The sequence below is a fragment of the Schistocerca piceifrons genome, chromosome 7, assembly GCF_021461385.2.
Source record: "Schistocerca piceifrons isolate TAMUIC-IGC-003096 chromosome 7, iqSchPice1.1, whole genome shotgun sequence".
Classification (NCBI taxonomy): Eukaryota; Metazoa; Arthropoda; class Insecta; order Orthoptera; family Acrididae; genus Schistocerca; species Schistocerca piceifrons.
In genome coordinates, this window is record NC_060144.1 from 178,257,236 (window position 1) to 178,270,338 (window position 13,103).

At 47.6% G+C, this 13,103-nt stretch overlaps 1 protein-coding gene across 1 annotated transcript in view; it reads left to right on the forward strand.

Annotated features, from left to right (window-relative positions):
- LOC124805074 (insulin-like growth factor-binding protein complex acid labile subunit) overlaps positions 1–13,103 on the forward strand; it is a 584,744-nt gene that overhangs the window by 546,636 nt on the left and 25,005 nt on the right. Inside the window, exon 5 of the mRNA XM_047265506.1 lies at positions 594–755. Coding sequence (XP_047121462.1) covers positions 594–755 — 162 coding nt within the window. The remainder of the gene's footprint in view (positions 1–593; positions 756–13,103) is intronic.

A 13,103-nucleotide genomic window follows, 5' to 3' on the forward strand; every position in this document is an offset into this window, starting at 1 on the left:
TTCCCAGAGGTGATTTAAACCCTCAAACCGCCAACCAGAGCATACTTTCACAATGTATTAGCACTATCCTTAATTTATGAGCGTGAGTGTAGTTTCATAATTATTTAGTATGGGCGCTAATATTGCTGTTGTGCGTCCATGCTAACATGTTATCATTGTTGTGATCATCATCATCGTTGCCTGTACTTATTCATCAGTGGGGGATATTTGTTTGGGAATGGTGGTGCTTGTGGCCTCCTGGTTCACAAGTTATCTGACATGCCCCTCGAGCAAGACAGGTACCACTTGGAACCAGGTCCAACAAATTTCCATGAGTGGTGGGCGCCTTTGGGGCAGTCATAAACTAGGATGACTGCACAATGGTTACAGTGTCTTGCGGAGCCCATGGCTTGACTCATCGTCACTAACGTCAGTGTGAAACTGGGTGCTACACACCGCTACGTAGAAGTGTCCGGACCACTTATTTGCGACTATACTGAAGTAAAATCTTTCCTAATCAGAATTAAACATAGCCTAGCCTGTGGCAGGAGATGTGGGATCGGTGGCGGAGAACTGACGGATCTGTCACTGCTTCTCTCTGTCCCACGTGGCAGCACACGCCTCTGACGACGGTGGCGCAGTTCGCGTTCGCGGGCCTGCAGAACCTGACGGCCATCCTGCTGGCGCACAACCGCATCACCCGCGTCGAGGGCTACGCGTTCGCTGGGACCTCCAGCGTGCGGCTGCTGCTGCTCACCAACAACCCCATGCAGAAGGTAAGCGCCCTGCGCGCAGCCACTTGCATATCAAAACTATCCGAAGCTTCACTTGCAGTTATTTGTTGGACAAGTCTTCTCTCGTTATCAGCCGAGTCCTGGCCTCCTCTTGTCGCAACGTTTCGATGAGTTTCCTACTCGTTATCCTCAGGCAAAGATGACAAACGTCGAAACGCTACGACTCGACTGAAAACACGAGAATATTTTATCAGCGAAATTCCCCGAGAAAGCCAAAGTTCCCCTTATTTTGTTTTCTGCATGCGTAAATTATACACCGCACTAAATGTCCAGTTGACCAGACTGTATTACTAAATCAAATGTCTGAGACAGCAATGTCATACATCCTCAACGTAACAAAGAGATGTCGTTAATATTAATGCAATTACGTTTCTTCTTATCATTGGTGTTAAACAGCAAGAATGAAGTGTGAATCTAAACAGTGCTGTAGTTTTGTTTACAGGGCGTGTTCCAGGAGGAGTGGTTAATATAAAGGGATATGACAAGAATACTTATTTGAAGCAAAAAACTTCCCTAATCCAAATTGTTTCCGAGATATAACATATTTAATGTACGTTGTTATTAATTTTCTGTATTATTCAATGCATCGTCAGGTTTACACAAGTACACGTGTACAACAGTTTTAAGCATACAACATGCGTTTTGCAAAGCATCAGTCGAAAAATACATACAGGGTGAGCAAGGAGGAAAGGTGCATGCTTTTGAGACGCGATAGTATTAGTGATTCTGAACAAAAAGCTTCATACGGACGTATGCCCTATTGCGAATGGTTTCCGAGATAGAACAGGTTTAATGTCACTTTTGTACGTTTTTCTTTAATAACTCTAAAACCACACATTCCAACGAAGACGTGTCTCAGTACACAATTAAACTAAATTAAACTTGCTACAAAAAGGTCCTATTTATTTTTTGTCTAGGATGAACAGTTTGCGCGGAGAGATCGTAGGAACATTGAAAGTCTAGCGCGACGCGCGTGCATTGTGACTTAGGTACTTTCTGTGGGCAAGTTTGAAGTAGTTTTCCAATTTCATAGACCACAAGCGTCCGGTATCAAAATACTCGTCTCAACTTCCTCTATATTACAGTCGTACGTTGTAAACAATGACAATGAATAATACAGAAATTGAATAGTGTAACACCCCTCCCGTCACTTATCTGGTTTTGGTGTGTGTTCAATCCCAGGTAATTGACTAATAGATCAACAGAGAGTGCAAAACTGCCGCAATGTCGGATAACGCAAAGAAAATAATAAGGCCCTGTGACTCCTGATTGAAATGCGGTGCCAGTGTTGACATTAATTGATTCAGAATTGATCCCTTTTAATTAAAAAGGGGAGCACATTGATGTTATATTCAGCTATTGAACACCAGATGCAAATGTTGAACATAAAATTAATTAAGAAAGTGACTTGGAATTTCAACTACTTGATTGAAAACAGATGCAGTCGATTAGCACAGATTTATTTTAACTCACGACCTTCAATCATCACATTACATGACTCTCCTAACAGGCAGTGGTAATAAATTGCGTTTGCGTGGAGTAAAGTGCGATAAATCAAAAGTAATTCCTATGACTGACCCAGGCATAATGCGAAGTGCGAGAAGAATTCTACAATACACGGCCCATGAAACCGTCGTGGAAACTTTGCCGACATGGTCCAACAAATTAATCAGTGGCCGGAGCGGGCGCAATATCACCGAATTCAGCGTGGTGGGGCGTCGTCGTTATGCGGATGTCGGCTGACCTCGTGGTACTGCAAGGCTGCACTCGTCTATTCACTTCTAGCTATCTTGCTAGTACATAGCTGAACGAAAGCTTTCTATCTCCAACCCCAATCGTTCCGTTTGCTAAGACCTAAACTGCAGAGGTGCTCACTCTCTCTCAGGCAAGCTGAGTAAAGAACGCCACGTCCGCACTCTAGGCAAGCTGGGAACGGAAGACCACTACGGAGACTTCTCCCAGTCTGCTCTTCGCCTTGGTTTCCCCTCCAGCAAAATCACTTACGCTAATTGCAGCACAAGTCGCGTTAATTATGCATTGCTTCCCAGCGCCGACCAATGCCTGCTCTGGGAAGTGAACAAATTCCCACAAAATTTCCCTTCCTCTCAACTTCTGCTATTTAGCTCCTCCCAGGCCACCCATCAAGGTTAGTGTCTGCACAAAACACCAATTTTCCGGAATTCTGACTCCTAGTAGAGTACTTCAAATTCCTTGGACCTATGTTCCCATCAGAGGCTGACGTATTTCATTCTGTCGTTCTTCACCTGATTTACTTCAGACTCTGCGGACTGTGAATTCAGCGTGAAGTTGCTATAGTCACGATCACGCATATTTTGGCCTCTGTTGACCACTCCATCATAGCTTTGCGCGGCTTTCTTGTATGTTTCACTGAAAGCGGGACGACGGACATTTATCAACAGGCGTACAAGTTCTCCGTCTGCTTCCCGGTACACCAGCATGAGGTCAACCACCCACTCATTGTCACTCATCTTAAGGCGGCTGGAGGCTGCGCCCCATTACCGCTTTCTCGGAGCTTGAGCCACCCTAAGCTGCCAATTGACGCTTACCTTCGCCGCTCCCCAGCCAGCCACGGTCAACTCTGAATACTTCCCTGGGATAAACTAGCCTCCAGTAAATCGACGTGTTTCCACAAAGTTTTCATGTTGTGTGAATTACTTTAAAACCATCACCTGACATTAATTATTCCAATACGTCCATACTATACCCTCTACAAGATGCACTGTGCCTTGTCAGTCATTTTTGTTCAGCTCTACTGTTCGCTCAACATGAGTTAGGTGATCTTTAATGACTTCATGTAAGGGGCATAGTTCTTGCCATCTTACAATAGAAATGTATATTAAAAGTGTGCTATCTCGTAAGCCATTCGGAATAGGGCATATGACTAAGCTTTTTGTTCAGAATCTGTAATGCTATCACCCATCAAAACACATATCTTTCCTCCTGATTCACCCTGTATTTTAACGCAGTCACCTCCAAACATTATGGAACACGTGCAGAAAGTCACTGTGCACTGGTAGTAACACTACACTGCTCCATTTCAACAATGCATTGCTGTTACTGAACACGTTGTTGGGGTTCACATTCAGAAGAAAAATGGGAACTTGGAAGAATATCTGTTTCACTCAATGCGCCGAAAACTCTGGTAAACATCCTATGATCAGGAATTCGAGTTGTTGGAAACCCCTGTTGTTCGGCAGCAGGAGGAGCATTACCTTGCCAGATGCCCTAAACGTACACCATATCTATGTATTCTCTATTAACGTACATGTGAGACATCTTAGCCAGCGCATGGACAAACTCAGTTAACTGACAACTGTGCGTTCGACAGTTTAATGGCAGGAAGATATCCCGAAAAAAGGGGTTGAAACCAACGCTGCAGGTGAGGTTACAATTAAATGTCAAGAGAGGTTGGCAGGGTAAGACAATTATTTAATTATATGAAATAAAATCAACCTCTGAACGGTTTACGCTAGGACATTCAAACAGCACGATTGGTCGTGGGGCATGATAGGAATTAGTATGCGCAGTGTGGTTTGGATTAGCTATGAAGCCCAGTTTCATTTGGATCGGCTCCTCAATAAGCAAAACTGGCGCATTTTGTGTACTGAGAATCCACATTTCGTGATGGAGAAGTCTCTACACCCTCAACGGGCGACTTTATGCTGTTCAGTGTCCAGTCACGGAATAATCAGTGCGATATTCCTTGATGGCACACACCGGTACCTCTAATATCCAGTAGCACGTCCTGTTGCATTGACGCATGCGTGTATTCGTCGTGGCATACTGTTCACAAGTCCATTAAGGCAATGGTGGTCCAGATTGTCCCACTCCTCAACGGCGATAGGGCGCAGATCTCTCAGAGTCGTTGGTGGGTCACGTTGACCACAAACAGCCCTTTTCCATCTATCCCAAGCATGTTCGATGGGTTCATGTCTGGAGAAGATGCTGGTCACTCTAGTCGAGCGATGTTGTTGTCCTGAAGGAAGTCATTAATAAGATGTGCACGATGGGGGCGCGAATTGTCGTCCATGAGACGGATGCCTCGTCAATATGCTGGCGATATGGTCGGTCGGAGGATGGCATTCAAGTATCGTACAGCCGTTACGGCGACTTCCATGACCACCAGCGGCGTACGTCGGCCCCACATAATGTCACCCGAAAACAACAGGGATCCTCCACCTTCCTGCATTCAATGGACAGTGTGTCTAAAGTGTTGAGCCGGACAAGGTAGCCTCCAAACACGTGTCCGACCATTGTCTGGTTGAAGGCATATGAGACTCTCATCGGTGAAGCGAACGTGATGGCAAACCTGAGCGGTCCATTCGGCATGTTGTTGGGCCCATCTGTACCGCGCTGCATGGTGTCGTGGTTGCAAAGATGGACCTCGCCATGGACGTCGGGAGCGAAGTTGCGCATCATGCAGCCTATTGGGCACAGTTTGAGTTGTAACACGACATCCTGTGGCTGCACAAAAACCATTATTCAACATGGTGGCGTTGCAGTCAGGGTTCCTCCGAGCCACAATCCGTAGGTAACAGACATTCATTGCAGTAATCTCTCTGTATCTCCTCCACGTCAGAACAACATCACTTTGGTTCATTCCGAAACGCCTGGGCACTTCTCTTGTTGAGAGCCCTTCCTGGCACAAAGTAACAATGCGAACGCGATCGAACCGCAGTATTGGCCGTCTAGGCATGGTTGAACTACAGATAACACGAGCCGTGTACCTCCTATCTGGTGGAATGACTGGAACTGATCGGCTGTCGGACACACTCCGTCTAAGAGGCGCAGCACTTGCATGGTCGTTTACATCTTTGGGCGGGTTTTGCGATATCTCTGAACAGTCAAAGGGACTGTGTCTGTCATACAATATCCACAGTCAAGGTCTATCTTCAGGAGTTCTGTGAACCGGGGTGATGCAAAACTTTTTTTGATGTATTACCCCAATAAGACATGTGATCAATTTCAGCAAGGTATGTAGGCTTCGTTCATCAGTCGTCTGACTGGTTTGGTGGGGGTCTTCCACAAATTCCGTAACTGTATCAAACTCTTCATCTCAGTGTGGCATTTCCACCATGCATGCACAATTCGTTGTTGGATAATTTGCAATATCTCTCTTCCTCTGCAGGTTTCGTCCTCTGCAGCTAGCTTAGGTACCACGGACTATATTTTTTCCAACTCAGTAAGTACGGGGTGAACCAAAATCCGTTTCTTCACGGAATAAATGCTTGAAGTAACATGGGGTTTTATTGAAACAAAAGAAACAAAAAAAAAAAGAAAGAAATTCAGAAGTGACCAATAGATGTGATGCAAAAGCAATAATTGGCATAACAGCTGATTTTTAGCAAAGGCATCATTCATTATGACGAATACTGAACACTTCGGCCGTCATTAATCAACAATCCTTGTAGTTGACGGTGAGTGTTGTGAACAGCATTATACAGCGTATCAGTAGGAGTGGTGAGAAACTGCTGTCGGATGGTGTCTTTTTACATTCCTAATGAGATCCGGTGATAGCGGTAGACTTGCTATTTCAGCTAACCACACAACCAGTAGTAACACTTATTGGGGTCTGTGAACCTCGGAGGTCAAGCGTAACATTTGTGGCGGCTCAGTACGCGATATTCACCAAACTATGTGCGCAAGAGATCATTCACATGCGTAGCAATATAGGGCGGAGCGCCATTCTGCATAAAAGCAGGTGTTTATCACCCAGGCTAGGCATGATGTGGCCAACGGCCTTGCCGAAGTGGTAATAACGGTTCTCCGTCAGATCACCGAAACTAAGCGCTGTCGGAATTGGCTAGCACATGGATGGGTCACCTACCAGGTCTGTCGAGTGCTGTTGGCGAGCGGAGTGCACTCAGCACTTGTGAGGCCAGTTGAGGAGCTGCTTGGTGAGAAGTAACGGCACCAGTCAAGAATACTGACAACGGGCGGAAGAGCAGTGTGCTGACCACATGCCCCTCCATATCCGGTGACACCTCAGGGCTGATCATGACACGGCGGCCGAACGGTACCATTGGCTCTTCGAGTCTTCTTCGGATAATGTTTTATTTATTTATGGATGATGTGATTTTGTGATGTATCAGCGTACCATGCACCCATCATACCGACAGTCTGAAATGTGGCACAATGCAGTTCCTCGAAGTAGGGTTTGATGTGTCGACAGAAGAGCCGACACAGTGTTATTTTGAGGGGGCCGATAGGCACGCTATCTAACGCAGACGGGCGTGAATTCTGGAACAGGATAACTATTGAATGGTAGCAAGAAAAGTACGTAGCTGCTTTATACTTAACTTTAATGACTCCTTGTGATACATCTCTCTTGACTATACAAATGCGACTCGTAAGATACATGCACTGTTACAATTGGCGCCTTGCTAGGTCATAGCCATGGACTTAGCAGAAGGCTATTCTAACTGTCTCTCGGCAAATGAGAGGAAGGCTTCGTCCGTATTGTCGCTAGCAATGTCGTCGTACAACTGGGCGAGTGCTCTATCGTATCTCGAGACCTGCCTTGTAGTGGCGCTAGGTCTGCGATCACACAGTGGCGACACGCGGGTCCGACATGTACTAATTGGACCGCGGCCGATTTAAGCTACCACCTAGCAAGTGTGGTGTCTGGCGGTGACACCACATTCCTCCCCCGCAAATCGGCGAACGGTCGTGAGATAAGGCTTCCGCCCGCCGTGGGGAGGACCCCATGTTGACGTATGCGATGAGGTGGGCAGCCTAACAACAGGCGAGGCTGTGCCACCCACACCCGGCCATTCGGTCCGAGGGGAGCTAGGAAACGCCTGAAAACCTAGTCCAGGGTGCACGTCAACATGCGGTGTATGCGCCCGTAAAGAGACAGGAGGGGCCGAAGGGTCGACCTCCATTGCGTCGGGGTAGCCGACGCGCGATGACGTCATGTGGTCCGGAGCGGGCAAGCGTTCCATGGCGGAGGACAGCTGGTCACGGGAAGCGATCGGCGGCGCGTGACCCAGGGAGGCGCTTGGCGGCTGCAGCGAAGCGTCGAATGCGGGCGGCTCCGGCGGGAGAACAGGCGGCGGCGGCGGCGGCGGCGGCTGCGGCGGCGCGTCGCCATGGGGCAAAATGGAAGGCATCGTCGGTAACACCTGGGGATGAGGCGAGCCAGTAGATGGGTCCCCAGGGCGCTGACCGGACGGCACCGTCGCTGAAAGCAGACGGGGAGCGGCAGAACCCGTGCGACGACAGAGGCGCAGCTGATTGAGACGCCGACGCACCTCACCAGAGGCCCCCAAAACCAAATACATCGCGCGGCCGAGGCAGCGAAGAATGCGCCCTGCGAGCCAACGCCGTGAACCGCGATAGTTGCGATAAAAGACAACGTCGCCTGGAGCAAAAGCAGGAGTCTGCCGCTGCACAGGAACCTGATGCGGCGGATGCAGCAAAGACATCAAGGTGCGATGAGGACGACCGTGGAGCAACTCAGCCGGCGAGCGACCCTCTCGGGGCTGAGAGCGATACGAAGACAAAAAGAGCAACAATGCGTCCTCCCGAGAAAACGACTCTTTCAACTTCAACATCTGTGACTTGAAAGTCCGGACCAATCGTTCAGCGGCACCGTTTGACTGAGGCGAAAACGGCGCGGATGTCAGATGTTGAATACCATTGGCCTGGCAGAATGACTGAAATTCGGCGGACATGAATTGTGGGCCATTGTCGGAAACAATAGTCTGCGGAAGACCTTCAATGCAAAAGATAGCAGACAACGCTTGGATGGTGGCGGAGGACGTCGTGGAAGACATCCGGACAACAAAAGGAAAATTACTGAAGGCGTCGACCAGAACCAACCATCGAGCATTCCAGAATGGACCAGCAAAATCAATGTGCAAGCGTTGCCAAGGGGAAGTGGCTTTTGGCCATGCAAAGACTTTCCGCGGCGGTGCGGATTGTTGTTCGGCACACGCCATGCAAGAAGAACACATAGTCGTAATCGCAGCATCGATTCCGAACCAAGTACAGTGCTGACGAGCAAGTTGTTTCGTTCGCACTATACCCCAATGTCTTTGGTGAAGAAGCCGTAAAACAGAGGACTGTAACGAACGTGGGACCACTACTCTGGACTGATCATTATCAGAACGCAACAACAAAACACCACGTCGAACAAAAAGTCTCTCCTTGTGAGCAAAAAATCGGCGAACCAACGGATCCGCAATCTGAGACTTTGACAAAGGCCATTGCGTGGCAACAAAACGCAAAACAGTAGCAAGGACAGGGTCAGCATCTGTGGCGGTAGCTACACGACGAAAATCAATCGGAAAAGATTCGATCACTTCATCCGTTTCCGAATCAATGAACATGCAAGCAAGTTCGGAAGAATCGAATGCTTGATCCTCAGCAACAGGCAAACGGGACAACGCATCAGCGTTGCCGTGCTTAGCAGTGGACCGATACAAGATATCGTAGCGGTACTGCGAGAGAAAAATAGACCAGCGAATGAATTTCTGCGCTGTACGCGGAGGTACAGGCTTGTTCGGATGAAAAAGCGATGTCAAAGGTTTGTGGTCTGTGATGATGGTAAAGTGACGACCATACAAGAAATCATGGAACTTAGTAACACCAAACACGAGAGCCAAAGCTTCTTTCTCTATCTGGGAATAATTGCTTTGCGCAGACGAGAGCAATTTGGACGCAAAGACAATAGGGCGATCATGCGAGCCAACTTTGTGCGCAAGCACAGCACCGATCCCGAAATCCGATGCATCTACCATTAACAAAATGGGTTTCCGGGGATCGAAAGGCGTAAGGCAAGTATTAGAAAGCAACGCCGATTTCAACTGGCGAAAGGCACGTTCGCATTCCGTCGTCCAGAGAAACGGAACACCTGTACGGCGTACGCGATGAAGCGGAGCTGAAAGAGAAGAGGCATTGCGCACATTCACTCACACCTTGTGATTCTAAATCGTTCAATGGTCGTGCGACCTCATCACGCAATGCGTGGGGAACATTGCGCGCTCTGAAAAATTTCGGTTGCACGTTTACTTTCAGTTCCAAATGTGCTTCATAGTTTTTAGCGCAACCTAAGCCCGGTGCAAAAATGTCTGCAAATTCGTCACATAAGCGAGAAACACTGTCTGAAGGCACAGTCTGATTCACTGATAGGACATGACTTACAATAGACATGTTAAACAATTGAAATAAATCTAAGCCAAACAAGTTCACTGCAGAAGAAGAACGAAGAACGTAAAATGACACAAGTTTTGTTTGTCCCTTGTACATTGCAAGAAGGCTGCACTGTCCTAGCACAGGAATTTTCTGTCCTGAATAACCATGTAACTTAACATTTGCGGCACGCAACGGAGGTGGGCCCAGTTGTTTGTACGTGTCGTGATTGAGCAATGAAACTGCAGCTCCGGTATCGAGCTGGAATGGTATCACTTTGCCTTCAAAGTCTAAGTCCACAAAAAGTTTATTGTCCTGCTGACGACAAGAGCGACTGTTTTGTGCAATTTGAACAGACACTGGTACAGAATCACTTGCTAATTGACGTGATTTCCGGCGACGTCGACGCACAGTTTTTGTGGGACGAACACAGTCACTGTTAGAGAAAGTGTCACTGGACGAATCGGAATTAACTACATGAATGTCCATGGGCGAAGGTCCACGATCCTGAGTGTTCTTGGTTCGAGTCCGGCGCGAAGCAAAGGGCCTGGAATGATTGTGATTGTCTGATCTGAGCTTTTTCTGGCAAACACTTTGAACATGTCCTTTCTTATTGCAGAAAAAGCAAATAGCTTGGCGTGATGGGCAATGTTCACGCGAATGGCTAGTAGCACACCGCGGGCATGATTTCACTGCATTTGTGTGCTGGCGCGGCACACCTGGCTTAGAGCGCGGCAGCAGCTGTGCGGACGTGCGCGAGGGCAGTTGACCGGGCCGCGTAGCGCGAGCGCGCCCGGCGGGCCGGTTAATGTTACACACAGCTGGCGAAGTTTCAAAAGATTCCTGAGCACAGTCAAGTGTGTCTTGTCTATCTAATATGTCTATCACTTGTTGAAGGGAGGGATTAACTAGTTTCAAAATTTGCTCCCGTATGCGAACATCAGAAACGTTCTGTGCAATTGCATCACGCACCATTGTATCTGAATAAGAAAGGCCACAGTCACAGTTAAAAGAACACTCCCTAGTAAGTCCTTGCAATGTTGCTACCCACTCCCTATTAGTTTGACCGGCCGTACGTTTTGTACGAAAAAACGTATACCTTTTTGCAACCACATTAACTGTTTTTTTGAAATAGGCATCTAAAGCAGACAAAATTTCCTCGTAGGACAGAGTTGCTATGTCGCGTCGGGGAAACAATTTCACTATCACACGGTAGGTGGACACACCGACACAAGAAAGCAAAAACGGCTGCCGCTCATTACCTTGAATTCTGTAGGCGGCGAGATGGAAGCCGAACTGTCGGGACCATTCTGGCCACGACTCGTGGTTTTGATTAAACTGGCGAAACTGCGGTGCAACGGCATGTTGTGGCTGCAGCAGCGGTGAAGCGGCGGCTGCCGCATCGGTGTGAATGGCACGTTGACCCTGGACGAGCTGTCCAAGGGCATCCAATAACGCCTGCGTCTGCTGATTCTGCAAGCGATAAAATTCGGACAGTACATCTGGAGATTGTGGCGAAGCCATGACACAAATAAATGTAAGCAATCAGAAAGAACTCTTTACTCGTCGCCATATGATGTGTCGACAGAAGTGCCGACACGGTGTTATTTTGAGGGGGCCGATAGGCACGCTATCTAACGCAGACGGGCGTGAATTCTGGAACAGGATAACTATTGAATGGTAGCAAGAAAAGTACGTAGCTGCTTTATACTTAACTTTAATGACTCCTTGTGAAACATCTCTCTTGACTATACAAATGCGACTCGTAAGATACATGCACTGTTACAATTGGCGCCTTGCTAGGTCGTAGCCATGGACTTAGCAGAAGGCTATTCTAACTGTCTCTCGGCAAATGAGAGGAAGGCTTCGTCCGTATTGTCGCTAGCAATGTCGTCGTACAACTGGGCGAGTGCTCGTCCGTATCTCGAGACCTGCCTTGTGGTGGCGCTAGGTCTGCGATCACACAGTGGCGACACGCGGGTCCGACATGTACTAAATGGACCGCGGCCGATTTAAGCTACCACCTAGCAAGTGTGGTGTCTGGCGGTGACACCACAGGGTTCCTATCACGACTGATACGGTAAATGTAAACCGATCACGATTGAAATGGTATTCCACAGCACACCATGACTTTCTCGTTACGCAGTGGGGATTCTGCGACAGTTCCAGGATTTTCGGTAGATCAAATTCTCCAGTGTCAGATGTTCACAGACCCTCGGAGTGCGAAATGTATTTTGTAGAACCACAAGTCAGACAGCAAATTGTTATCTTCCCCTATTTTTTGAAGTCCCCACACCGCAAATGCTCTCCGTGTCACAAAATCGGTAGCTAACAGTTTATGATGATGCTGGATTTTGTACGGATAGCATTGGAGTGTACGCCTTAGTGCTCTCCAAACAGTGTTGTTGTGGTCTTCAGTCCTGAGACTGGTTTGATGCAGCTCTCCATGCTACACTATCCTGTGCAAGCTTCTTTATCTCCCAGTACCTACTGCAACCCACATCCTTCTGAATCTGCGTAGTGTATTCATCTCTTGCGCTCTCTCTACGATTCTTACCCTCCACGATGGCCTCCAATACGAAATTGGTCATCCCTTGATGCCTCAGAACATGTCCTACCAACCGATCCCTTCTTCTTCTCAAGTTGTGCCTCAAACTCCTCTTCTCCCCAATTCTATTCAATACCTCCTCATTAGTTATATGATCTACCCATTTAATCTTCAGCATTCTTCTATAGCACCACATTTCGAAAGCTTCTATTCTCTTCCTGTCCAAACTATTTATCGACCATGTTTCACTTCCATACATGGCTACACTCCATACAAATACTTTCAGAAACGACTTCCTGACACTTAAATCTATACTCGATGTTAATTTCTCTTCTTCAGATATGCTGTCCTTGCCATTGCCAGTCTACATTTTATATCATCTCTACTTCAACCATCATCAGTTATTTTGCTCTCCAGATAGCAAAACTCCTTTACTACTTTAAGTGTCTCTCTTCCTAATCTAATTCCCTGAGCATCACCTGACTTAATTCTACTACATTCCAGTACGTGAAATACCGGTGCGACGTGAGATTTCACAATCGTTGATTGCACCATGTGGAGATGAACCCGCTTAAGTCTCCATTTCTTCGAGAACTGTCCGAGCAGCAGTACCACTTGTGTATGGT